The sequence below is a fragment of the Oryza glaberrima genome, chromosome 10 (genome assembly GCF_000147395.1).
Source record: "Oryza glaberrima chromosome 10, OglaRS2, whole genome shotgun sequence".
In the NCBI taxonomy this organism is placed as follows: domain Eukaryota; kingdom Viridiplantae; phylum Streptophyta; class Magnoliopsida; order Poales; family Poaceae; genus Oryza; species Oryza glaberrima.
The window spans coordinates 17,884,879-17,912,548 of record NC_068335.1 but is presented as its reverse complement, the minus strand read 5'-3'; the positions used below and the strand labels follow the sequence as shown (position 1 = coordinate 17,912,548).

Genomic DNA, 27,670 nt, shown 5'->3' with positions numbered 1-27,670 from the left:
TTTTTCTCTCCCCCTTTTCTCTTCCCTTTCAGACGCCACGACGGCGCCGGCGCCGGCGGCCTCGTCGTCACCGGAGCTGGAGGCCCCCTCCTCCTCCTCCTCCGCCAAGAGGCGCTTTTCGTCGTTGGAGTCGTCGGAGTTGTAGTCGTGGACGCGCTTGCAGAGCAGCTTGAAGATCCGCGACGGCGACAACCTCGCGGCCGCCCGCGACGGGAGAGAGAGGGAGGGAGAGAAGCGAGCGGGAGAGGGAGAGAGAGGCCACCCCGCGCGCCCCTTGCCGTCGTCCACCCCGTGCGCCCCTCGCCGTGGTGGAGGATCCGTCAGCCACCCCGCGCGCCGTCGGCGGCTCCGCGAAGATCCGCGACGACGACAACCTCGCGGTCGCCAGCAACGGGAGAGAGAGAGGGGGAGGGAGAGAAGCGAGTGGGAGAGGGAGAGAGAGGCCACCCCGCGCGCCCCTCGCCGTGGTGGAGGAGCCGTCGGCCACCCCGCGCGCTGTCAGCGGCCCCGCAAAGATCCGCGACGGCGACGACCTCGCGGCCGCCGGCGACGGGAGAGAGAGAGAGGGAGGGAGAGAAGCGAGCGGGAGAGGGAGAGAGAGGCCAATCTGCGCGGCCCTCGCCGTCGTCCACCCCACGCGCCCCTCGCCATGGTGGAGGAGCCGTCGGCCCCCCCGAGCACCGCCGGCAGCCCCGCAAAGATCCGCGATGGCGACGACTCCGCGGCCGCCGGCGACGGGAGAGAGAGAGGGAGGGAGAGAAGCGAGCGGGAGAGGGAGAGAGAGGCCACCCCGCGCGGCGCGCGCCCCTCGCCGTCGTCCACCCCATGCGCCCTCGCCGTGGTGGAGGAGCCGTCGGCCACACCGCGCGCCGTCGGCGGCCCCGCGAAGATCCGTGATGGCGACATCCTCGCGCCCGGGGTGGGGGACGGGAGGGGTCGTCGGCACCGCCGTCCAGCTGCGACATGGCATGGATCGCCATCGACGTCGCCGTCGTCGGAGAGAGGGGAAGGGGGAAGAAACGTTGGGGAGAGGAAGACCATGTGGGCCCCACAGTCAGTGGGTCCTTGTATTTTTTGGTGTGTGAATGACAAGTGGGTCCCACACATCTATTTTTTATTCTAATATTACATAGGCACCACGTCAACGCCACGTGTGAAGAAGACCCAGTCAACACTGCCACGTAAGTGCCACGTCAACGAGATCACCCTCCAAAACCACTAAGGGAGTCAAATTATACCGGTTTCAATATTTTGGGGAGTCATTCTATCCGATTTTGTGGTTAAGGGGCACGAATTAGATTCGGCCGACTTTTTAAGGGAGTCAAAATGGACTTTTTACAACAATGGTAGAGCTAGCCGGGTCCAAAGTGAAAGGAAAAAGTACACCCAAGGTCCCTCAACTTATCATCGAGATACAAAATCGTCCCCCAATCGCAAAACCAGATACCGGACATCCCTCAATAAACAAAACCGTTCGTTTTAGGTCCTTAGGTGGTTTTGACACCGGTTTTATCCGACGTGGCGGCTGAATCAGCGTGGGACTCACGTGGGCCCCACATGTCAGACTATCCCCGTCAGCCTCCTCCTCCCTCTCTCTCTCTCTTCCCTCTTCTCTCCCTTCCTCCTCTCTATCAACTCTTCTCCTCTCTGGGACTTGGGCAGGCACGCCACGCACGATGGCGTCGAGCCCGGGGGCGGACCAGGAGAGGCGACAAGCTCGACCTCGGCGACGGCCACGCGGTCGACCCTGGCCAGGAAGGACCCCGGCACGCCGCTGTCGCTCCGCCGGCCGCCGGCCACCCCGCCGCGCTCCTCCCCAGCGGAGGCGAGCTTCGCCTCCGTCTCCGGGTTCCGGCGGCCGGAGTGACGGCGCCCCTCCCAGGCTAGGTTCGGCTCCGGTCTCTGCGTGACTGCGTCACCACGCGCCGCGGCCGTAGCGATCGAGAAGGTTATCCTGCTTCTTCTTCCCCAATCCTGTCGCGGCATTTAAATCAGATGAGCTATGTAGTCCTCGAGTCCCCAGTTCCCCATCTAGCAGTTACTGTCAACCATGCGCCCATGCCGAGAGATTCGTGGTGGGGGGTGGGGGGGGGGGGGGGGGGGGCGTTGGAACTGAAGCGTGTGATCCGGAGGATTTCTTGGTTTTCTCTAGACACGAGAAAATTTAACTGTGTGATCTGAACCTTTGTGTTGGAATTGATCAGCAAATTAACCGATGCAAATTAATCGACGTCGTCCTCGGCCGGCCGCAGCGGCGCCGCCTCCGCCTGCGCCGGTATGAGGCGTAGGAGGTCAATGAAGATGGCCCGAGGAGGTGGGTGAGTGCGCGGCGGCCGACGGAGTGGAGTGGAGCAGGAGTGGGCAGCCGGCGGAGCGGAGCGCCGACGGCGGCAGGCAAGCGCGCGGCTGGCGGAGCAGAGCAGCAGCGGCAGGCGAGCGAGCGGCCGCGAGCCGACCGCCGAATCTTCTCCTCTCCCTCGTCGCCCCGCCGACCTCCTCTCGACCCGCCGGCCTCCTCCCTTCTCCAGCGTCGCCACCATCACCGCCGCCGTGTCACCTGTCGCCGACGCCCGTTCGTCTCCGCGTTCGTCGTCGGGGCCGTCGTGCTCATCGCCGCGCCGTTCACCGTCCGTCCCGCATCGTACACCCGCGACATCGGGCGCGCCGTTGCCGAGCGCGAGGAGCGTGGCGGCGGCCATGGACAGGGAGAGGCGGAGGCGGCCCGCGAGGCGGGAGACCGCCGGGGAAGAAGTGGGACCCCGCGGCGGCGGCGAGGATGCAGTCTGCAGAAGTGGAGGACGAGTGCGAGCACCGAAGGGAGGCGCGGCGCGGTAGGGAGAGAGGAGGGGAAATAGAAGGTGATGACGTGGCCATGCTGACATGTGGGGCCATGTTGACTCAGCCGCCACGTAGGATGAAACCGGGTCAAAACCATTGAAATTAAGGGATGTCGTGTATCTGGTTTTGCGGTTAGGGGACGATTTTGTAACTCGATGACAAGTTGGGGGACCTTCGGTGTACTTTTCCTAAAGTGAAATGATCGGTTTAAGGGTGGTCCGAACTAAAAGGAATAAGTTCATTTGAGGTCCCTTAACTTGATCCCTCGGTATTATTCCAGTTTTGGCTGACGTGAATTATTGGACTAAGTCTTCGTCCCATGTGGTAATGACATGACACTTACGTGACGGTTTGATCCGAAAAAAATAAAAGAGCAAAATTAAAATCTAAAAAAATTAAAACAAAATATTCGAGGCTCATATATCATTAAAAAAATAAAAAATAGTGGGACCTTTATGTTAGTGGTCCCACTTCGTCCACTTACCCCTCTCTATCTCTATTTGCTCTCTGCCAACGAGCCGAAGTCAACCAAGCACGCGTGGAGAGGGAGGAGGCACGGAGGCTAGCGAGCGAGACAGTAAAACTTATTCTGAGGTAAAACTTTGGTAATTAAAGATGGCCTGTATTACAATCCACTCTTGATTTTGGTTGCAAGTGTGCATAGCTTGTCATTTTGTGACATGGGAATAGTCGAGTAGATATCTTTGAAAAAAATGCAGAATGCATGAGGCGAAACCAACACTTTGTAAAATGGCTATAAAATATATTCATCTATGGTTACTCTCAACTTTGAGCAGTCGTTATTACTAGCTTCATTGTGGGGTTTTAGAGTTCCCTGGTAGGCATCTCCCTCTCCCTCCTTCTCTCACTACCATTTCACCTCATTAATTTCCTACCCCCAGTGTGATTCTTCCTAGCCGTGATCAAAGTTTAAACATAATAATTGATTTGCAGCTACCATAAGAACAGAACGACAGTTCTCTTGCAACTCCAGGTCAATTAATTCCCTAAATCATTTTTCAGTTCCTAATTAACCAAAAATCTGAATACTCCCATTTCAGAGAGAAGTGCTCTCTATGATCATGGCGGCGCCATTGCCGGATGCTGTGAAAGAGGAAGACGAAGGCAACATGGACAGCTTCCAGTCAGGCCAGACGATCATCGGGCAAGACGACTTCATGGCCATCTTCAGGAACGACAAGCCCCTCTGCGAGCTTCTGATGAAGATCGGCCAGCGAACTTCCGGCAGCAGCGGTGCCAAGCCGGCTGCTCCTCCTCCGGTGAGAGTACTGAATCAGCTTCACTTTAATAATCCTGTATCAATTTTGTTCAGATTCGTGTGGATTAATCTGGATTCTTTTATGCTTATTTACCGAATTATTGTGGTAGATTATTTGCCCCACGATTAATTTTATTCTCATTAATTCATGTGGATTTTTTTCATGAGGATGTTCTTTACCTTATTCACTGGATTATTGTCACGATTATGTGCTCCACACTTCTTCTTAAACAATGTTCTTCTACTTAGGGCATCACCAATATATATGACAAAGTGATCCATATAGATGGGATCCATATAAATAATTTATTCCTATGGCAATGTCCACAATGTATTGATACAAGGTATCATTAGGAGAAGAGAGAGAAGTAGAGATAGATAATATAATTTATTTCATATGGGTATCTTTTGCTATTTTTTCTATATGGACTAGTTGCACAATGATAATAGGTGGCTGAATGTAATATTCTATTGCTTATGGACTACTTTTACACCACATTATGGATACCCTAATATCATTGTTTAGACCACTTGTTCAAATTTGATAAGTTAACTTATTTATAATAAGTAGATAATCTATAACTATAATATGATGAATAATCTGTAGGTTTGAGTGTAGCGACAAGGATATTATTGCTCCATTTGGTATGCTTAGACGTGGCAATTACTAATTAGTTAGTGTTAGTGCCTTCTGTTAGTTGAGTGGTAGTGCTGTTTTCTCTTAAACAATAATCAGCACTTTAATTTTAATGGGAACTAATAAGATAGTAGAAGAAATCTCTCTTCAACCTTTTTGTGAAAAAAAAAACTCTATATTAACCTCTCTAAGCTCCTGTTAGCTTCTGGAAATACAATTCTGAGTTGATCTTTTGTTGCCATGAACCATATAAATCTGCACTCGCATTGAACTTCATGCAGAGCTTGACTTCTTAATGCTCTGAGACATTTCTTTTAAGATAAAGAGTCCTTTGAGAATGAAATGAAAATTACTAGCGCATCATAAAAGTTCTATATTGCAAAGGCGACCGTAAATTTTGTCAACATTGTAACTTCTCGACGATAATTTCGCGAGAATTTTGATATACGAAAAAAATAATGAAGTTATTTATTCCTTTACGCATACAGGATTTTGTTGTGCGTTTCAAATATGTCGTTACTTCAATTGATGGTTTCTGTTGAGCACATGCCACTTTATTTGCAATTTAGTCTTTCTGTTCCACCTGCCACCTGCGACAGGAAACATCTACACCAACAACAATGTGGCAAAATGCTTAGTCCCAACCCCCAAATATTTGGAAAACAGTATTAGTTTGTTCAAATATCAAATCTGCTGCATAGTTAAATAGTAAGTGGACTGTTTAGCTACTTAACTTAACTGTAGTCGCTTAATTTCAATGTTGAATATGAAACCCAAATCTTCCCATCTGTGTACAATTAAGTAGCTGACTAGAGAAGACAAGCCTAAGCCATTAAAAATGTAGTTAGGATACTACATAATAATTTTGGGGGTCCAATAATTAATCCAAATACATCTTTTCATTCCTTAATCACTTTTCTGTACCATAAATGGACAGAAAAAAAAGGCATGCTTTTATCATGCTAGGGAGAACCCTGTCTCTTGCATAGCAACAAGCCACCAACTAAGAACTTAAAATGTCACGAACTAGCTTACTTCTTGTAGATTGTTCATTTGCACGGCCTAATCCCCGATGAGCTGTGCAAAATAGACCATCGTCCTGCATTATCAGATTTTCTGTCGGTATGCTAATCCCTCCACGCTAAAAAGTCAATTTACAATAATGCCTCCATTATGTTTCGCTAAGTTTGATTTAGATTAATGAGTGGATTATATCACGAATTATCGATTTGATTTTAAGAATAAATTAAATAGTTTAAAATATAAAGTTATTAGAAGCAATACGATATAAGGATTTTTTTTAGAAAATATATTTTTGAAGAGTAAAATAAAATATATTTTAATAATCCGATGAATAAATTGAAGAGAGCATGGCCTAATCACCGTAAACTTTCCTTAAAGAAACTTAGTTGTCATATAGTAGTACCTCTTAACAAATATATAATAATACATTAAATGCATACATCAAAATATAGGAATCTAATTATGAGCAATGCCAATACTATTGGTAACCGAATTTGTTTATTCCAGTTCTTGTTGTGGATATTTTTTTTCACAAACACGCAAAAAGATTACATGTCAATATATTAGAAAAAAAGAGTTTTTATTATACAACACAATTGGCCAGACATGCCTATATCAGGGAAAGAAAGAAAAAACAAAAAGCTGCAGCTAGGAAAAAGAAAATATTATAATTCAATTCTTATCCTTCCGAGTTTTTGTTTATTGTGGATATATTAGCTTTGGACTTAAATTTTGCAAGATGCTAGAATCTTATCACACCAATTTTCGTTAATTTTTTTATAGAAAAAATTCTAATTAATTTGATCAACATTTGAGAAGTGAGAATTAAAATGATGCAGTAAAAATCCAGTTGGCCAGTAATTAATTAACTCATGTATCATTTTTTCCCCTTACTTCCTCAGGCGCAGCAGCAGCAGCAGCAGCCACCTCCACCGGCGCAGCATGGCGCATGCGTGAAGAGGCCGGCGATCGGGCCGCCTCCGGGGTTCGCCGGCGTCCGCCAGCCACCGCAGAAGCAGCAGCAGCTGCCACCACCACCACGGCGGAGGGCGCAGCAGCAGCCGGCGAGCGCCGCCGCCCATCACCGCAACCCGAACCGCCACCACCTGTCCGGCGTCGCCGCGCCGCCCGCGGCGGCGGCAAACGCCCTGTCGATCATGAGGAAGGCGGCGGCCGCCGGCGGTGGCGGCGCCGCCGTGTACTGCGGCGTGTGCAACGTGAAGTGCATGACGCGGTTCAACCTGAGGGAGCACGAGGCCGGGAGGAAGCACCGGGACAAGGTGGCCAGCAACGCCGGCGAGAAGAACGTCCGGTGCCAGCTCTGCGACGTGCTGCTTGCCAGCGAGCTCAACGTCGCGAGCACTACGCCGGCAAGCAGCACCTCCACCGGCTCCGCCTCAGCCGCGGCCGCCGCGGCGGCGGCGGCGGCGGCAATGGCGCCACGGGCGCCGGAGCAGCCTAAGTGTGATTTCCACAAAGGCAAAAAAGAACCGCACAGGTTTTCGGTTTAATCATATGAATTTGCCCTCATTTATGAATTTGGTGCAAATTTGTACTTTTAATATTACTACTGCTGCTTAGCTACTTCGATATATATTTATATGCTGATGAAACAATTAAGCGCTCCTGCTATATTTGAACTGTAATTTAACTAGAAGGAGACATTAGCCTTATCCCTTATTATGTACGAATTCTGAACCTGAAATTTGGTTGTGTAATAAATTATGTCTGCGACTCTGTTTTATGCTCTCTGTCTTCATTCTCCGAGCCGTTTCTTTGATCTCACCAAGTTAAATATGTACATGGTTCTTCTATGACTGTCTTCTTTGTCATCCTGCACTATGGGGACTATTATGTTTCCTTAGTATATCATGCACTAATAAACAATAATTAAGATGGTTATTCTGGCATAGGGACCATTACAGAGTAGTGAAGGATGGCATCATTCCCTTCTAATTGCACCTATATCACAAATTATGATTAAATATATGTATGTTATACTGATGAACCTGCAGACTTGCAGGGTACAATTTTGTTTAGAAGAGATTATAAGCTGTCATTTTCAGAAGACAACCGGCCCTAACTACCACGGGTCGAATGCATGGAACAAAAATGTGGGTGCATTGCAGATCTTGCAGGTGGACCAAATGCCAGTGCCCCTACCTAACAAGAATTCTTCTGGTCAAGGGAAACACATAAACAGTTAACCCCAGCTTCAGGTGATCGACTTCTTTTCTGTCAGTAATTTGACCCAGTTTCTCTGATGTCAATTAACTAAGGCAAAATTTGCTACAGGACACCTAAAAACACGTAATTAGCTGAGAGACACCGAGAAAACGTGGAACTGCCCCAGGACACTACAAAATTTGTGAAACTTGGCGTAGGACACCAAGCTCATTATTTTATTATTTTCCGGCTGAAAGTGACGAGTATTTTTTCAAAATGCCCAGATTGCCCCCGCGTCCCAATCTATGCCGACGCGCAGTCCGGTGGAACCAAACTCGGTCGCACGGTTGGATGGAGGAGCGATTTCGCAATCAAGAACCTGGCGCGGCTTCATCGCCGGCCGCGACGCGCTGCTCTCGCCGTCGAGGAGGCCCATCTCCACGTTGCGGTCGGCCTGCGCCGGCGCCGGCGCCGGCGGGGGCGTCGCGCCGGTGAGCAGTATCTGGATGAGCACGAGCCGCGTGGCTTCGGCGGTGACAGCGACGAGCTGCAGCATGACGCCGAACGCGTCGAACCGCGCCTCGCCGTAGGCGGCGACGGCGATGCCCGCGGAGATGCCGAGCATGTTGAGCATGGAGGCGTGGTGGAAGGAGTCGGTGCGGAACGCGACGGCGAGGCAGTAGACGGCGACGGGCATGAGCGCCTTGAGCATCTGGATGAAGGAGACGGAGAGGTAGATGTATGCGGAGTTGGAGAACCAGAGCGACAGCGCGTAGAGCACGCCGATGGGCACGACGGAGGCGGCGTAGAGGCTGGGCGTCATGGGCGGCGACGTCGGCTCGGCGACAACGCGGAGGACGCGGATGAGCACCACAGTGAGGGAGGCGCAAAACACCATGTGGACCATGGTGATCGATATGGGGAATGGCCAGTTGTACATCGTGGGATCGAGGATGTACTTGTTGTACATGATCACCGAGAAGCTGAATGTGATCCACACGCTCACGTACGCGTAGGACAGAAGCAGCGACTTGAGCACCGACGGCGCCGGCGCCGGAGAAGAAGACAACGACGACACAACGTCCATGGCCGTGGCGAGCGCAGGGGGCTTGGTAGGAGAGGATTGATGTGGCTTGAGAGGTGTGACGCCGGCGCCGGCGGGGGCGTCGCGCTGCTGCAGCCCAGCAACTGGAGAGAGGACCAGACGCCGCTGCAGCCCAACAACTGGAGAGATGAGCAGACAAGTTAGACGGCGTACGTCGTCGCCGGAGAGAGGAGCGAGAGCTGCAGGCTGCAGCTTGCCGGTGATCTCCAGCCAGCGCACGTCCAAGAGCTCCGCCACCTCAGGAACCTGATGACGGCGGCGACTCCGGCGATGGGTCCCACCGACGGCTGCACGCGGCGGACTCCCCGGCGGCGAGCTTCGTGATGCCTTCCGTCGAGTGGTGTGTGGCGACCGAGTTTAGGACGCGGGGTAATCTGGACATTTTAAAAAAAATACTCGCCACTTTCACTCGGAAAATGATAAAATAATAAGCTTAGTGTCCTACGGCAAATTTCACAAATTTTGCAGTGTTCTGAGACAGTTCAGCTAATTACGTATTTTTTTATGTCCTGTAGCAAATTTTGTCATTAACTAAGTCCCTTGATGATCTCATCGAGGTATCCAGCTAGCTGCAGCTTAGAAGCTACTAGCACAAAATGACCCAACGAACTAGAAAACCAGCAACAGTGACGGACTACTACCACTGATACAATAATAATTAGGCGAGCTCGACCAAATTAAAGCAAGGTGGAATTCAGCGAGGTTGAATTGGGAAAGTAACAAGCTCTTACACATGGAAAGAAACAGGGGAGAGAGGATTTCCCCTCGAATAACCTTTTTCTCTTAAATTCATTGTAAATAGTTATGAAAAATTCTTTTTAAAAAATAACAACGTAGAGTAAAGTAGGAGTAACATATACCACCTCACAAAAATCATATTAAAATTCAATCAAATTATCGAGAAACGAAAAAGACATTCAAAATTTTACAGTATAGTGGGAAGGACGCCACAAGTTGCATTGTTCAATGTCGCGAAAAAAGAAAAGATGTGACTACACTGCCTGAAATGAAGGTGGCCACCATGGCGAGAACGATTGTCTACAAGGACCGAGAGACCGAGACCCTTGATTTCACAAACGAAAATGACAAATTCAAAAATTATGGTTAACTGATAAGGACGCCACATGTTGCAATATTGCCCAATACCACCATGAGAAAGTTGTGAATACACGCTGTCTAGATGAAGGGTAATTTTACCATCCTTAAAAAGATACCGGGAGGTACCATATTTACTAGTGTAAAATTTGATACCACTATATACTAAGTATTTTAAAATACCATAATTTCTAGCGTAAAATCCTGGGTACCTCCAGCTACTTTCTTAAGGATTATAAAATTTCTCTTAAATGGAGGAGGCTACCACGGCGAGAACGATTGCCTACTAGAGGGCCGACTCAGAGAGAGCGACCTTGACTTGTGCAGGAGAGAGGACGCGCCACCGGAATGAGGCGCGCCACGGTGAGGATGACGACGGCGAGCGTACGGTGCATGAGATCCGACATCGTATCAATGAGCAGGAGATAGAGGGTGAGGAATGCACAGCTGGGATCGATGAGGGGGGTGCACCACGGGCGTAATGCAAGGACGACAATTAACGGACAATGGCTGATGGTGGACAGTGAGAACGGGAACTTGATCAAATGGTTTAATTGAAAAAAATGTTTTCATTCTTTGCCTTCCCCACATGAGAATCTGTGTACTTTTTTTTAAAAAAAAACTTTTGGGAGAGTATAGAAACATACCGGGAATGCAATTTCGTTCCGAAATTTTCGAAATTTCGCCTCCACAAATTAACACATATCTCGCCCAAAGTTTTTTTTTGTGTGTTTTTAATGACTTTGGTCAAAATTTGTTGAATTTTGAAATAATTTTGTTCAAAAAAGTTCTGAAATTGCCGAAATTTTAGAAAGTTCTGTGACCAACGAAATTCCGAAAATTTGTTGAAAAATAAAAGTGTAAAAACTGCATAGAAGCGCTGCATTTTGCCAAGTATTACTTGACTAGATATACCCCCATATTGTGCAACAATTATCTTTATCTGTACATACTACTAAGCAGTCGTATACATACGACGTTGTGTGGTTACATGTTATGGAGCTACTAATGCAACAAGATGGGGGGATACCTTGCATGATTTCTAATGGTGTCATTTTCGGTTTTGTATTAAAATATTTTTTCAGAAATATTGGTAGCTAGCAGCTCTACCTAGCTATTTAATAAGGAAGCAAATCAACGTTACTACTATTATGGTGTTAATCATCCTCAAAATGAAACGAACCCTAGTTTAGTATACTGTAGCTCGTGTGAAAAAAAAGCATTCTTCCTCTGCATCTTAACTTTGTCGGATAGAGTGGTATTATAGCTCGTTTGACAAAAGAGAATTCTTCTTCTACATCTCAACTTCGTTGGATAAAGCGGTATTGTAGCTCGTTTGACAAAAGAGCATTCTTTCTCTATATCTTAACTTCGTTGGATAGAGTGGTATTGTAGCTCGTTTGACAAAAAGAGCTTTGTCCTATATAATCTACATTGCAATAAATTGGATAGAGTGGCACTTGCTAAAGGTTACATTAGAGCAAGCAATGCTGTCTTGGATGGAGAAAACAACATACTTATATTAATGTCCTGCTACTCTCTCTAACCGTCCTACGGACTTCTATGCTTTTTTCTAAGTACATTAGAGGGAAAGAATATGATACTATTGATAAAATTAGAGATGATTGAAGAATAATATTTCTACAGGACTACTGGCCGCCAACTACATCTGACATTTAATTGAATAGAGCAGTAGTTGGCGGCGAGTAGTACCGTAAAAATATTAATATTTTTGAAACAGTAGAAGTCCTTAAATTTAAGGATATATAGGATATTTCTTTCTTTCCATTATCCACAATTGCTTGCGTCTCCCTCGTGGTGTTGCATGCTATTAATTGACAGAGTAATGTCGTTTTGTGGCAGTGGCAGTGTGGAATGTTTATCCACGTATGTATGCCAAAGCCCACGTGGACCCTGATGGCAAAAGAGATTAAATGCATTCGCTAAACTAAACAGGTTTATTGACATCTCAGTAAGCAGTTGACAGAGATTACGTGTGTGGCCATCATCTGATTACAGGATCATTATCAGCTGTAAATATGTAATGGTCTTATCCTTTGGCACAATCAATGCAAAGAACCTATATTAGTGGTTCGCCAATGTACATGATTTTTTCTTTCTTTCGTTTACCTTCATTTTTTTACTTGTCATTCAGTGCATCGACATAATCTCTAATGCATATCTCACCATTACCTTTTCTAATTATATATTTATAAAACTCATAAAAAATATAACAATATGAAAAATATTTTTCATGATAAATCTGCAGATACCATTTTTATGTATTAAATCCTAATGTTTCTGCTAATGATTTATAGAACTTCAAGATTTGACTGCACAGATTCTAGGACGCCATCCTTTTACAATAATGCAAATAGCAGTGTTCAGTAAATGAATTCAATGATACCCAAGTTTTTTTTTCTGGGCAGGGCTCTCTCTTATGAATGTGTAAGAATCCCTTTTCAGATTTATTAGTTCCTTTTTACCAGGCATAAAAAAAGATCGTATCATTGTCAGCATGAGTAATAAAATTACATATGTCACTTTAAATCAACTAAGTTATAAATTTAAATTTTGGCTACGGCAGATAAGCTAGCTGATAGCCTACCTTATTCGGATTAAATCATGGAGATGGTTATTTTGTCAAGGGAATAATAAAAAGGTAGTTAAGTATGTTATCTTCCCTTCTAATTGCACCTGCTAATCGAGTCACATATTACGATTAAATTTGAAGTACATGTCACAGTGATATAGCTACAGTGTTTTCTGACGAACCACCAATCTCGATACAGGGTAGTACAGACAAGGCATTTTTTTTTCGATAATGACCAGAGGATACATGGGCACAAATTAAGTACAAACACAAAATGTTGTGGGTACAGCTTCAGATCTGCAGGTACCTAGCTAATACTACTAGTGTTCATCAAATGATTTCAAACATACCAAAGTTGTATGATGGTGTTTTCAGTGTGAACCTTTTTCTTGGGTCGATGTATTTATATCTTTTTTTTATTAATGAAATAGAACAGAGTTTCTGCATTTGTTTTAAAAAATAAAATTAAATACACACACATTGTTAGCATGTGTGTTAGCATTAGGATTAAATCATTCAAAGATGGTTATTCTGCCATGGGAATCATAAAAACTGGGGTAGTTAATGATGTCATTTTCTCTTGTAATTGCACCTGCTGATCTAGCCACGAATTACGATTAAATGTAAAGTGCGTGTCACACACACTGATTAAGCTACAGTGTTTTCTGACAAACCACCAATCTCTAATCCACCAGACAATGCATTTTCTTTCGATAATGACCAGAGAATGCATGGGTACAATAACAAAAATGTGGGTGCAACAGCAGATTTCTGCAGGTAGACCAAATGCTAGTAGTTGCATTTACCTAATAAGAATTGTTCAGTTCAACATAAACCCAGAAACACATAACCCAGATCTAGGAGATCCAGTCTTGTTAGAATTCAGTCAGTTTCTGTCAGGTTAACTCTCTTCATTGTCTCATCAAGGTCCCTAGCTGCAACTTGGGAGCATGCACTAACTGATACAACGAACTGAAAACCGGCAACAGCTAGCGATGGGCCACCCACACACCACTGGAGAAAACGGAAAAAATAAGGCAAAATAAAAGGAGAGAGATGATTGATTTGAAGAAAGAAAAGAGCCAAAGATGAATCTCAAGAAGGTTGCAATGAAGAAAAAAGGAAAAAAAATGGTTGTTTTACTGTGTAGCGTTGCAAAATCATCAGCATGGAAAAAATCAGTAGGATAATTTCGGTGTTAGCATTTAGTACTCATTCCGTCTCAAAATATAAAAAAATATATGTATTTAACGCTAATGATTTTCTTTCAATCAACTCAGTGCTTACATTTTAAATTTGCCCAATTGGCCGAAAATATATGGATTTCTATATCTTGGAATCAGCGTCTCAAAAATACTTACTCCTATATCGTAGTAAATTTTTTAATCTTAAGACGAAGAAGTTTTTCCATGGTACTCCATTGTGCAGAAGTGGTGACGTGTTTGAATGGTTGGTAACCAATCCCTCACTTAAAATAAACCATTTGGTCCTTTAACTCTACAAAGGGAAAGGGAGTGAGGACCAATAGAGGTCAGGCAACCCAAAGCTGCGTGCTTAATTATACGGCTTTTAATTGATCCGCCAACGCTCAACGCACGCTGCTAATGACAGATGCGTCACGCGTATATGTAGAAGGAAATGGATTTCAGTCCCTGAGTTAATTATAAAAAATATAGATAATTAATTAGATGATAAAGATTGTTGCCCTCCATTATATGCAAGATAAAATTCAACTCTATAAGGGGAAAAAATTGTAAGCAACTCATTGTGAATACGACTACACATTTTGTAATCTGATGTTATTTTTTTTCCTCTATGTTTAAATATTCTATTTGATCTCGCATGTCTGTGAAAGTGTATGTGACACTTTAATTAAATCATCTGTGCTTTGTATGTATTTCTCAATAAAAAAAAGCTATAACTATTTCATCCGAATGCAAAAAAGTAAAAAAAAAAATATCACACATATCAAGGAGAGGAGTGCTATGCAAAAAAAAAATTGTACTAACAAAAATCTTAACCATTTAATAAAATCAATCGGCGGTTAAAGAAAAAGCAAGAAGCACGTAATCATAGCTTTAAAAAATTAGTAAAAATTTAGTTTAAAAAAATTAGTACTTATAGCCATGCTCTTACTTAAAATATACAGATTTTCACATAGATCTTATGAGCTGCTACCTCTATCCTTATGACGCGTTTGGTTAGGGGGAATGGGAGCTTGAGGGATTGGGACTGGGACTTCTACATTTTCAATATCTGGGTAGGTGCATGTAATTGAGAGAAATTTTCTTCTAAGTATATGACACGATAAATCTAAACAGTACATTATCACTTAAAATTCAATTCCTTCCATACTCTCCATGATTCTCATCTCTACTACTAAACAACGGTCTGGGAGTAAAAATAAAACTCCCGTAACTAATCCCTGTGTATTTAAAACCTTGCCCTCTTCTAATAGAATGACATGTAATTCTTTTACGCGTTTATGAAAAAATAATCAATCCGTTCCCCGACTCGTTTATTTAAACTCCCAATCTCCTTTTCATCTCTTGCTAAACAGATTGTAATTAAAGGATTTTACCCACATAGTCTGAGCTACTCCATCCGTCCCCTTAATATAAGGGATTTGATATTTTGTTTTCACTGTTTGACCACTCATCTTATTTAAAAAATTTGTGCAAATATAAAAAACGAAAATTGTGCTTAAAATACTTTAGATAATAAAGTAAGTCGCAAATAAAATAAATAATAATTTTAAATTTTTTTAAATAAGATACATGGTCAAACAGTAACAGTAAAATATAAAAAAATCATTTATATTAGAGGACAGAGCGAGTAGTAACTATCACGATGAGGAGAGAAAGAAACGACTGCGCTCCCTCATCAACCTTGCCAAGAAAATGACGCCTTCTTTTCCTATGTTTATGAAAACTACTATGTAATAATTGGCTGTAGCTCTTTTGAGTAAAGGCCGGGATATTATATTCTATTATTAAAAAAAGAAAATGACGCCTTCTTTTCCTATGTTTATGAAAACTACTATGTAATAATTGGCTGTAGCTCTTTTGAGTAAAGACTGGGATATTATATTCCATTATTAAAAAAAGAAAATGGCGCCTTCTTTTCCTCCAGCCAACGATCTGGTTGATCAGCGACCGTCGCCGACCCTTGGTTTTTCCCCCGGAGTCGCCAAGTTGCCCACGTATTTGGCGTACGGGGAAAACCGGGAGCCCCCGGATCGATCGGTGATCGGTGTGGTAGTTGCGTTTGGCCACCGGCCGTCCGTCTCGCGAACGCGCGCGCGCGCGGGATCCCAGCTGCAGGGGGGAGAAGGCGGCTCGATCGGCCGGATCGCGTGCAAGCGTGCCGCTGCATCTTGCGAAAAAAAAAGAAAGAAAAGCATATGGGTGTTGAATGTTGTCAACGGCAGGTTGCATTTGCGCGCCGCTTGTTTTTACCCAACCCAAGAAAGAAAATGGTGTCGCCAATAGATGCTAATTAATGCCCTGCTTAAGGTCATGTGTTTGGCATAGCTCTATGGAGTACCTCGTATCTAGTTAGCTGGGTTAGAAGTTTGAGAATAATTACTCCGTCCAATTTTTTTTAAAGATAACTTTTACAAATGAATTTGGACAAACATATTATGTTATATTTATCCAGATTTGTACATAGAAGTTGATTTATTTTACCGAGAGTGTACATTATATTGGTTTAAAGTTTTCTGTTTCATTTAAAGTATGAATAAAATGGTTCATCCAAATATTATTATAGTGTAATAACATCTCCATAGAGATCAGCTAGGAATGTTTTTAAGAAACCTTGGATTCGGAGCTATGTCAAACTGATTTGATGTGAATTTCTTTTATTCCAATTGAACATAAGTAAAATAGTTTGTATTTCACGAGAATTATAAAAAACACGTTTTTCGATAGAAATTTAGTGAGACTAAGTGTATCTTTAGAGATGGACTGAAATATTTTTGAGCGTATATTATATAATGAGGTGTACCACTAAATGTGTACGTGTATAGTGGGGCGTGTGGTTGTACAATTTTCATGTTATTTGGAAAAATAGCCTTATTCGACACTTTGTTTTGTGTATATATGTACATGTATAGGCGTATTATTAGATTCCGGGTACGAAGTAGTAGTGTGCATGCGTGCAGTGGTATACTGAAGTGGAAACGCACCTCTACGTGAATGTGATGTAGGTTATTGTCCTGGGTGAGATATGATGGTTACTGATAGCATTATACTGGAATTAATAAAAATGACCCAAGAAATTAAGTACTAGTACTTGGGAGTAAGATACCGACGTACGTACGAAATTACAAACAAAAAGAATTAGTTTCTAAGCACAAGGAGTAGATTTCAAAGCCTTGAGGCACAAGATTCAGGTCTCTACAAATAAATTTCATAATCTACTCGGTTTAGTTGTTTATCTCAACCCTTTTAGCTCACCAAATCAAACGGCCACCTGTACCCTACGTGCCACTCCTCCCCCACCTATATATCAACGCCCCCTAAACCCCTCAAAATATTCATCACTCGATCGATCTCCTCACTTCACACACAAGCTCAAGCTCAAGCTCAAGCTAAGCTTAAGCTTAAGCTAAGCTTCACGCACCACGATCTCGCGAACGCCATGAGCGCCACCATGGACGCGGTCATGCCGGGCGCCGCCGGCGCGCACAACGCGACGGCGGCGGCGGCGGCGGGGCGGCGCGGCGGCGGCATCGTCGCCGGGATGATGGCGTTCCCGGAGGTGCAGACGGTGGAGCTGCTGGTGGCGGTGTCGATCTTCGTGGCGATCCACTCGCTGCGGCAGCGGCGGTCGCAGGGGCTCCCGTCGTGGCCGCTCGTCGGCATGCTGCCGTCGCTGCTCCTCGGCCTCCGCGGCGACATGTACGAGTGGCTCACCGGCGTCCTCGCGTCGCGCGGCGGCACGTTCACGTTCCATGGGCCATGGCTCACCAACCTCCACTGCGTCGTCACCTCCGACCCGAGGAACCTGGAGCACATGCTCAAGACCAAGTTCGGGAGCTTCCCCAAGGGCCCCTACTTCCGCGACACAGTGCGCGACCTCCTCGGCGACGGCATCTTCGGCGCCGACGACGAGGTGTGGCGGCGGCAGCGGAAGGCGGCGAGCCTCGAGTTCCACTCGGCCGAGTTCCGGGCGCTCACGGCGAGCTCGCTGGTGGAGCTCGTGCACCGGCGGCTGCTCCGGGTGCTCGGCGACGCGGAGGAGGTCGGCGACGCCGTCGACCTCCAGGACGTGCTCCTCCGCCTCACGTTCGACAACGTGTGCATGATCGCGTTCGGCGTCGACCCGGGCTGCCTCCGCCCGGGGCTCCCGGAGATCCCGTTCGCCAAGGCGTTCGAGGACGCCACCGAGGCGACCATCGTGCGGTTCGTCACGCCGACCGCCGTGTGGCGCGCCATGCGCGCGCTCGGCGTCGGGCACGAGCGCGTGCTCCAGCGCTCGCTCGCCGGCGTCGACAGGTTCGCCTACGACGTCATCCGCCAGCGCAAGGAGGAGGTCGCCGGCGGCGGCGGCGGCGGCGGCGGGGGGCGGTCCGACCTCCTCACCATCTTCACCAAGATGCGCGACGCCGACACCGGCGCCGCCGCCTACTCCGACAAGTTCCTCCGCGACATCTGCGTCAACTTCATCCTCGCCGGCCGCGACACCTCGTCGGTGGCGCTCGCCTGGTTCTTCTGGCTGCTCAACAAGAACCCCGCCGTCGAGGCCAAGATCCTCGAGGAGATCGACGACATCGTCGCGGCGCGGAGGAGCTCGTCGCCGGCGCCGGCGGCGGCCGCGAACGGCGCCGACGAGGACGACCTCGTGTTCCACCCGGAGGAGGTGAAGAAAATGGAGTACCTCCACGCCGCGCTTTCCGAGGCGCTCCGCCTCTACCCGTCCGTACCCGTAGACCACAAAGAGGTACGTATATACGTTTTTTCAATACTTTTTTAATACTCTCATAAAAGATGAAAAATAAATCTCCCGTCTCTGCACTTATACACTATACATATAATACGCTGAGAGAAATATGTGTGTGTGTATGATATTATCTTCGTTCTAAAATAGAGTAATTTTTTATTATGAATCTTGATAGATATTCTGTATTTATAGTTAGAAATGTTTACTTTAAAAAATGAGGGGAGTAGAGGAGAGAAAGAAAAGACATGAAGTGCGTGTGCATGTCATGGTGAGCATGAATGTGTCGTGTCCGAAAGATTGTGTTTTGTATTGTCGTTTGGTAGAGCTAGCTCATCCAAATAATGCCAAGTTCTTCCCAAAATGCGTGAGTGATATAACTACATCTGCATGAAGAGTTGGTAGCCGGCAGCTCCTAGCTAGCACAGTACCATCACTAGTAGTACCACATGAAACCAACAGCTATTAGTAGTACGGATTAACGTACTCATCAGTTTGCACAGTAGTCTTCATGAGAATATGTTGTTTTAGGCATCAACGTGGTTTTTAGAATGGTAACTTTAATTTGACAAGTAATTTCTAGTGCAAAATAGTTACAAAAACAAAAATTTTACTCCCTCCGGTTTCCATTGTTTGACGTTGGTTCATCGATGGAGGTAGTAATTTATAGTGCAAAATAGTTGGAAGACAAAAATTACAGTTTTTAAGTTAAGACATGGCAAAATGGCATGTCTCCATGAGGAGAGGAATCAAGGAAATCAAGGTTGTGAGTACCAGTACCTCTGGAAAACAGTACACAAGCACTAACCAATTAGTAGCGGTTTTTATCGACGAATTGTTCATAAATTCCAATATTTACCGTTTACCAGTTACAGCTGGTAACCAGTTTTTAAACTCAAATATCAGGATTCAAACTTTTATTGGAGAAAATACCAGTTATCAGTTTTTTACCTGCGAAAAGGTTGAACCCAAATTTTTACCACTTACCACCGGTAACCGGTCTGGATTCATTCAAACTTTTGGCATGGCTGATATGTGAACTTTTATGGATGTAGCATATATGTAATTTTTTATGGATCTAGCATATAAAAAAATAATACCAAATCCACACGACATAACAAGAAAAAAAAATACAGTTCATACAATTTCAAATTCGAATTCTAAATTGTAGGTTTCAATTCAAATTGTTCTGACCGGTATGCCGGTTACTGGTAGCCAGCTCAGGAGTGAGATTTGCACATTGGAGGAAATAGTGGAGTAGATGTAAAGAACAAAAGGGCAATTGACTAGTAATTTATAGTTAAGTTCTCCATCTAGAGCCCAGTTCTTAAATCAATGGTAGTAAAGCATTTACAAATTACAAGGAAGTTACTACTGCAGTGCTAGGCTGTAGATATTGAGGTTGAGTGTTACTGAAGTTGATGAACCAGCTGACCCCTGCACAGAAGTCATGATGCATGCGCAGTTGAGCATGCAGGCTCAACAAGCATTGGACCTTGCATCTTGAAGTTGATGTGCCATATTAAAACAAGAAGAAGAGAATGCAACAAGCATGAGTTATAGGTTGCAAGTTGGCCATCTACTACATGTTTTTGGATATCTTGGTGAAGACTTATGACACTCTTCTTCAGCATGATAGAGACATGTTGAAGATAGTTCCAGATGTAGTTGCACCAATGCATCTGTTTTTAGTTTACATGTAGGTTTGCAAAGTGGATTGACAACAAAAGGGTACTCTTTATCTTGATTAATGGTTATACAGATCCTAAAAGTACAACTTATAACTTACTGCCGGATCAGATAATTTCAAACATCTTTTGCATCAGATCACCTACCAAACTATCAGGCCAGAGGAAATCAATAGTAGCAAATTAAATCCAATGACAACCTATTTGTCAGCAAATTAAATCCTCCTTTAAGTTTTGAGCCATAAAGATTGTGACACCCAATTTTTTTTAAGAAAAAAAAAACAGATGAGCTAATCTTCAGGCTTAACATTTCTCATGGCCTGTTGTCAGGTTGTGGAGGACGAGGTGTTCCCGGACGGGACGGTGCTGAAGAAGGGGACAAAGGTGATCTATGCCATGTACACCATGGGCAGGATGGAGAGCATCTGGGGGGAGGACTGCAGGGAGTACAAGCCGGAGAGGTGGCTCAGAGACGGCCGCTTCATGGGCGAATCGGCCTACAAGTTCACCGCCTTCAACGGCGGCCCTCGTCTGTGCCTCGGCAAGGACTTCGCCTACTACCAGATGAAGTTTGCCGCGGCCTCCATCCTCCGCCGTTACCACGTCCGCGTCGTCGACGGCCACCCAGTGGCGCCCAAGATGGCGCTCACCATGTACATGAAGCATGGGCTCAAGGTGAAGCTGACCAAGAGGGACAAGAGCAAGCTTTGAAACCAAGTTGTTAAAGAGCTTTGGCAATAAGGCTCATAGTTTGGGGAAAAAAAAGTATGGAGGACATGATGGAAGCAATGGTGGCTTCCAGATGTGGTCGGTGAAGCAGATGATGCGTGTGCACTGTGCAAAGCTTTCTTCTGCATTTGTTTCTTCATTTGAAGTTTGCTGTTATGTACTAGTATTTGATCTGTTTCCTTTTTGTCCAAATAGCAATATGTACTGTAGCCAAGTGTGGTGCCTATAGAATTTAATGTATATGCATGTGAGGAATACTTTAAGATGATATTACTAATAATTTTTAGCAAGGCTGTTTCAACACAATAACTGCAAGATGTGATGGTTTTGCTGCCGATCAAATGTACATCAATCACAGGTGCTCCAGAAAAAAATCAGAGTTCAGGCAAAGTACCTGTTGAGGAGCATTATTCAGTGGTTTGGCCACTCAAGTGTGCTTTATCCCTCGTTTTTTTGCATGGCTTAACATATCAGCAACAAAACATGCTAATGTCACCAAGTAGACGACTAGCAATATGAGTTGTTGGTTGGCCAACTTCAAGCTATGCCACAAACCAACAGCCCATAACCTGGTTGGTCAACTTCAAGCTCTGCCACTCCACTCTTCATAGAATTCAGCCACAAAGTCCTCCATGAACTTGTGCCTTTTCTCTGCTCTCTTTTTCCCGGCCTATGCACAAAGTGAAATGGTGTCAACGCCAAAGGAAGAGATAATGGGATTCTACAAGGAATGTTTGTACTAGGTAAATTGGAGTACATGGTATTAAGATGCATGCTCAATAATTTGAATAAAGTAAAGACAACGAGTGATTATTAGCCCATCAGAAGGTATAATAGGAATCTCCAGGGAGTATTGATGACTAGTACACAGAATCCACTTTTCATACACTTCGCCAATGTACAGATGCATGCTAAATCAGAAGATATACCATGAGCATCAGTAAGCAGAATTTTCTTTCATGTACTTGACACGTGTAAATTGATGAAGATAAGACCCAACATAGATCTACTGCTCTTAATACTGAGTTCAATAGGTCCAAATATTTAATGCTTTCTCCATAGGCTTCAACTAGGACAGCGGTAAGAACACATGTCTACATAACTCATCACCTACCTCTGTCTTCATCATGTCCTTCAACTTAAATAGCTTCTCATGGAAATGATTAATTGATGTCTGTTTTTCATCCTTGGACATGTATTTCTCCTTTGACAAATTATCACGCGGCAGTATCTTAGGATCATGCAATGTGTTTTTCTTGCTCCCACCATACGTAAAACATCTTGCAATACCTGCAGGTGTTTTAGGGAAAGATTCGAACACAGAGCACTTATTCATACTACATGAGACCAAAAAAGGCAGTCAAAGCATATGCATTTCTCAATTGAAACAGACATAGTAGGATTCCCATTAGCCCATTAGCCATATCAGCATACGTTGGAAGACACTTGGACCTGGACAGGACAGGGTAGACAGTACAATCTTGCAAACTAACAGTACATGATGTTTTCTTATTTTTATCTCTCCCTATTTCTTGCTCGTCTACAATTTCAGGGGATCATTGCTACCTAAAAATTTCCTCCCTATATCCTGCCTTTGTGTGGTATCAGTAATTTCAATTCAGCTTCATATGACAAGGGGGTAAAGTGCAATTAGCATATGAACGCATATGAAGCAAGTTAAGAGGTACAGTAACTTATAAACTCATGATATTTGGAAACAACTGCTGAGATAAGTAAGAGCATAAGACTCAGGACAATAAAACATATGTGACAGTCCTATTAAAACCAAGAAAAAGATTGTGGCGTACTTCTATCAGTAGAGGAAGAAATAATGATATATGTGCGCTAGTCAATATTGAAAAACTAAATGATGAAGCACAGTGGCAAACACTTGATAAATTTATGCCATCAGAGTCCAAAGGAAGAAGGGGAAAAAACAAGATGGTGCATGGAAAAGATTTTGCATAACCAGTGCAACATTTACTGCATCCTAATTGTTGAAGGAAACTTTGTTTGAGTAGAGCTGATAAAGAAACTTTGGTTAAGCAGTACTTGCCAATTGCACCAATTGCATCAAGACGATCTGCATCTTGTACAATTGCAAACTCAAGAGTAGGCTCAACAACAGACTTCTTTGAAACTTCATTTTTGAATCCTGCACATAAGATTTGAGATGTTATAACGCATGCATTGCATAACTAGGGATACACTAAGAACTACTTATGGCCTTCATATGATACAACATTATCATAATGGGATTGTACTACAGGAAAAAAAAACGGATTTTATAAACTATAAGATTTATATGGCTTTGAAGTTCGATGAACAATTAAGTAAGCTCAAGCCAGCTGCTGTTTGCCAAATAGTTTCATCCACAGATTCATAAACATGAAGAACTCACCCATCCCCTTAATGATCGCCACAATTTCCTCCCTCTGGCCCTGCTCCAGTTCCACCTCTTCAAGAAACCTCTCCACGATGCTCATATCCTCAGCATTGTCCCTATCCACTCACCCAACAAACATTTTTTCAAAAAACTAAACAGGCAGAAAAGCTGCCAATTATATTTCAACAAGTAGAGTAAAAGCCCAAATGGGTTACAAGAAAATAAAAACAACACCATGACGAAGGAAGTCTTGCCATACTCCTTGACACGGAACATCAACGCAGCCGCATGAAATCAACACTACACCATCTCATTCTCAACTCTTAAGAGACCAACACCCCATCCCGCACGCGAACGAGAGACTCCCCTGACTTTGTGCGGTTTGCATTTTACAGTTGTGGAACTGACATGTGAGCCATCGCGAAAAAGTGGGGCCCACATGTCAGTGGCACAACTGCAGATTTCACAAAGTCAAGGGATCTGTTTCCTCCCACCCACACACTACCGTCCCCATGAATGCCCGGCATTGCCACCGCTGCATCAACCCTCTGGCGTCCAAGCACCTCAGGCACGAGCTATAGAGGCCCTCTTTGTTTAGGCTTATAAGCCAACTTATAAGCCGAAAAGTTTAAGCCTAACAAATAAGCGCCTTTTTCAATTGGCTTTTTTGAAGCCATAAGTCACTCAAGCCAAAAGCTAGGTTGGAGAAGCTTTTTTTAGCTTATGTGAGATAGATGTATGACTCCACCACTAAACTTAGGACATTAAATCCACCGACTTAAAAATCATATAAACCAATAAGGTGACTTAAAAGTCAGCCAATAAGCCTAAGCCTAAACAAAGAGGGCCTACGAGCAAGGGGAGGAAGAACTGGGAGGGGGCCGAGAGCAAGGGCCGGCAATGGCAGCAGCAGAACAAGGCCATCGCCCCACTGCGAACGGGGCCGCAGCCCGCCGTCGACGAGGAAGCGTGCAGCCCGAGCCGCTCGCCGTTGCCAACGAGAGGCCGCCGCCGTCCAGCACAGATCCAGCCCCAATCTGCTGCCGGAGCCCCCAACTTGTTCGAGTTGGGGGCGGAAGGGAAAGCAAGTAAACAAAAAAGAAAAAACACCGCCGCAGCCGCCGCCGCAGCATTCCTCGCGATCATCGTGCTTACTGAATTACAAATCAACGAGCAACGGGGGAAGTATCCTCACTTGGTGTACTTGTAATCACCTGCAAGAACCGAATTAGCAAAAAAAAAAAAAAACATGGCATCTTCTCTCCCCCACACAAAACCAATGAAATCAAAAACATCATCAACTTACCGATGTCATGCAGGAGCGCGGCTATCTCCACCTGCAGCAATCAATCAACCACAAAGTCTATCACAACAAAATCTAAAAGAGAGAAAACGGATAAAGCGAGGAGGAGGAAGCGGCGGGTTACGATGAGGAGGCGGTCGGGGGAGGAGGAGAGGCCGAGCTCGGCGGCGAGGGAGAGCGCGAGGTCGCGGACGCGGAGGGCGTGGGCGGCGTCGTGGGAGGCGTCGCGCCCCGCCATCTCCCTCTCCGCAAGCTCCTCCGCCGCCCGCACCGCCGCCGCCGCCATTTCAGATTCCGAAACCTTCGAATTGGAATCGAGGCCTCCGAACAGAACACGTCACAGTGGACGCAGCAGTTACCGTCTCAATTCCAGAACTACACTTTATTACGGCTGCGTGTGGTTTGTGCCGATCTACGCCAAGCTGGCTACATCTTGTGCATCCAAAATATAAAAACCGTCACCAACCACAGCAACCAAAAGAAAACATAGGTAAGTTTTTGTGGTTGCATATCTAATTCATGTGGAATAAGTAAACATTTAGAACATATATGCAGGTTGCATTCAGAATTTTACAAAACTATCCACAGTCACTAATATCTGTGCCAAATCATGCCAGAGAGACCAGCAATAAAACAAATGGTTAATTAGATCCATGCCATTGCAAATATGTCGATCTAGATAATGTCACTACTATTCACGATATCGGCTACGCGCCACTTGAATTTGAGGAAATTGAAACCATGCCACTCTGTTACGAAATCTGTAAAAAAATCTCCGTTAGCCTCAACTGCACATGGGATCTAGCTGTCAGTTCCATCTTGTTCACCATTCTTCCCTCTCTTCTCTTTTCCCTACCTCTCTCCAGTCTCTCTCTCCGGCGCCGTCGTCGACCACCTCCCCGACATCATCCTCCACCACCATCACTGCCACCGTCGTCTACCACCTCCACGGTGGGAGGGCTCGAGAGCCACCGCCGTTGCTGCCGCCGTCGTCGACCTCCTCCAATCCACAACGGGAGGGCTCGGGAGCCACCGCCGTTGTCAACCCCACCGTCATCGTCACTGCCATCTTCGACCTCCTCCCATCCAAGGCGGGAGAGCTCGAGAGCCACCGCCGTCGCTCGTTGACCTCCAACCATCCGGGTGGGCTCGGGAGCCACCGCCGTTGTCGACCTCACCGTCGTCGTCGCCGCCATCTTTGACCTCCTCCCATCCATGGCGGGATGGCTCGAGAGCCACCGCCGTCGCTCGTCGACATCCTCTCATCCTCGGCGGGTGGGCTCGGGAGCTACTATCGTCGTCGCCATCGTCTTCGACTTTCTCCCATCCGCGGTGGTAGAGCTCGGGAGCCGTCGACCTCCCATCAGCGGCAATCCGCCATCATCAGCCTCCTTCGCTCATCCTCCTCCCTTGCTGGCGCCCTCCTCGTTGTCAGTCACATTTGAAAACAAGATGAAGATAGGATAGAGAGAAGAGGGGAGGATAGAGGAAGAAGATGGAACTGACTTATATGTCATGGTTATGGATACCACATACCCAATAGTAGTCGACAATGGCATGCCAGGTAGAGGGAATTTGGTGCTTCAAAGTTTAAACGAGATGGGTTCAAGAGATGGATTCTCCGACAACCTCTATAAGTGTTTGTATATGCAATATTTATCCGTTGATCCTCTTTTCTAATATCGCCATGTCTTGAAGTCGATCCTTTCATCCCTTTACGCTGTTCTGAATGCGTATTAACTAAGCCGTGTAATCGGAAATTGGCTTTACCAACTTCACGATTAGGGGCTAGGATTTCGTCAACTTCAGCTTGGTTTGTTATAAGATTTAAGTTGCCTTTGTGGAAAAACGACTTTTCCATAAAGATAGCTGGGAGCTAGGAAGGGTACCATACTCCAATTGCTGAGGGCAGATTTAGAGAGAATACTCTTTTATTGTCACATGTAAATTCAATTTATTTTCAATTTTCAAATTCATATTATATTTTGTTACCCTTGAGTGCTCACTTGGGGACCATTTGTATCTAACAATCTGTTCTGAGTATTGATTTCAGAAAAGTCATATTTCAGGGTTTTGTCGCAGATTATACGATTACTCGATTACTCGAGAATGGTTGGTGGAGTTCGACGAAGATTACGGAATGTAGCGATGGTGTACCCGCCGAGATGAAAATTCTTGACTTCAACCCAAATTCTCGATTACGGCGAGACAAGAAATTTAGTCGCACACTCTGCATCTTCTCGATCGTCCGAGAATGGTTAAGCGAGCATTGTGACTGTTGTTCCAAGGTCTTCGGTTTGAGAACATTAACTCGTTCATATGTGTTGCCGCCGAAATTTTCTCAGGCTCGTTTATGGCAGTTGTTTAGACACAATTCAAATTCACTTATGAACCGTTGATCTTGTTTCAATGATGCTGAGTACTCCATGTCTTCTCAATTATTATCGAGAACGACCAAGTGAGCATGACAACTTTGACAGGAAAACGCGGATGACAAACATGAATTCATTTGAGTTGAAGTCAGGGGCTATTGTCATGGTTATGGATACCACATACCCAATAGTAATCGACTAAGTTTCAGTGGCACCCAGCTGATATCGCGAAGCATTTTTTTAATATGGCAAAATTGCAATGGCATGGATCTAATTAACCCTAAAACAAAATGCTACACAGATACTTTTAGAGTTACTTCTAATACCGTGAAAAAATATTCCCATACTTTTAGTACTGGAAATAGTTACTTCTATTTTTCAAAGGTACTTTGTATGTACACATGATTATTTTTTAAAAAAAATAATATAGTGATTACTTCAAATAAAAACTATCCAAGTTTGCATCTTCTCTACATTTGCATGTTAATTTAATTTACTTCACATAGTTTTTGT

At 45.0% G+C, this 27,670-nt stretch overlaps 4 protein-coding genes across 6 annotated transcripts; 2 read left to right on the top strand and 2 right to left on the bottom strand.

The window, feature by feature from the left end:
* The first annotated feature begins 1,361 nt into the window (after window positions 1-1,361).
* Window positions 1,362-7,506, top strand: LOC127786037 (proline-rich protein LAS17-like). Its single transcript, XM_052313361.1, is given in 4 exon segments — window positions 1,362-3,432; window positions 3,900-4,118; window positions 6,680-7,133; window positions 7,136-7,506. Coding segments are annotated over 3 exon segments (762 nt in total). The 5' UTR covers window positions 1,362-3,432; window positions 3,900-3,914; the 3' UTR covers window positions 7,240-7,506.
* A 708-nt stretch (window positions 7,507-8,214) lies between these two features.
* LOC127785924 (probable sugar phosphate/phosphate translocator At4g32390) lies at window positions 8,215-9,410 on the bottom strand. The gene has a single exon (XM_052313261.1). The coding sequence runs from the start codon at window positions 9,028-9,030 to the stop codon at window positions 8,215-8,217; it is 816 nt and encodes a 271-aa protein (XP_052169221.1). The 5' UTR covers window positions 9,031-9,410.
* Window positions 9,411-17,296: 7,886 nt separating this feature from the next.
* LOC127786409 (cytochrome P450 86B1-like) lies at window positions 17,297-21,106 on the top strand. The gene is made up of 2 exons (XM_052313815.1): window positions 17,297-18,682; window positions 20,698-21,106. Exons 1-2 carry the CDS (start codon window positions 17,381-17,383, stop codon window positions 21,076-21,078), a joined length of 1,683 nt encoding a protein of 560 aa, XP_052169775.1. The 5' UTR covers window positions 17,297-17,380; the 3' UTR covers window positions 21,079-21,106.
* LOC127786410 (uncharacterized) lies at window positions 20,930-25,152 on the bottom strand. 3 transcript variants are annotated; one of them, XR_008019964.1, is made up of 8 exons: window positions 24,910-25,152; window positions 24,789-24,819; window positions 24,678-24,696; window positions 23,498-23,598; window positions 23,153-23,251; window positions 22,211-22,386; window positions 21,491-21,766; window positions 20,930-21,048 (listed from the first exon to the last, which is right to left on the bottom strand). XR_008019964.1 is itself a non-coding variant. In XM_052313816.1 (7 exons), exons 1-7 carry the CDS (start codon window positions 25,069-25,071, stop codon window positions 21,680-21,682), a joined length of 675 nt encoding a protein of 224 aa, XP_052169776.1. In that variant the 5' UTR covers window positions 25,072-25,152; the 3' UTR covers window positions 21,345-21,679. The 3 variants fall into 3 exon arrangements, 1 of the variants encoding a protein (XP_052169776.1); XR_008019963.1 differs by lacking the exon at window positions 20,930-21,048 and adding an exon at window positions 21,177-21,319; XM_052313816.1 differs by lacking the exon at window positions 20,930-21,048 and having other exon boundaries at window positions 21,345-21,766.
* Window positions 25,153-27,670: the final 2,518 nt, after the last annotated feature.

What these genes read in the sequence shown, in the direction of transcription:
- LOC127786409 (XM_052313815.1), top strand. Translation starts at nt 17,381, where the DNA reads ATGAGCGCCACCATGGACGCGGTCATGCCGGGCGCCGCCGGCGCGCAC. An exon ending in TACCCGTAGACCACAAAGAG is followed by an intron (nt 18,683 to 20,697) that starts GTACGTATATAC and finishes GCCTGTTGTCAG; the next exon opens with GTTGTGGAGGACGAGGTGTT.
- LOC127785924 (XM_052313261.1), bottom strand. Translation starts at nt 9,030, where the DNA reads ATGGACGTTGTGTCGTCGTTGTCTTCTTCTCCGGCGCCGGCGCCGTCG.
- LOC127786410 (XM_052313816.1), bottom strand. Translation starts at nt 25,071, where the DNA reads ATGGCGGCGGCGGCGGTGCGGGCGGCGGAGGAGCTTGCGGAGAGGGAG. An exon ending in GGCGATCATTAAGGGGATGG is followed by an intron (nt 23,252 to 23,497) that starts GTGAGTTCTTCA and finishes TCTTATGTGCAG; the next exon opens with GATTCAAAAATGAAGTTTCA. An exon ending in AGGACATGATGAAGACAGAG is followed by an intron (nt 21,767 to 22,210) that starts GTAGGTGATGAG and finishes CTTTGTGCATAG; the next exon opens with GCCGGGAAAAAGAGAGCAGA.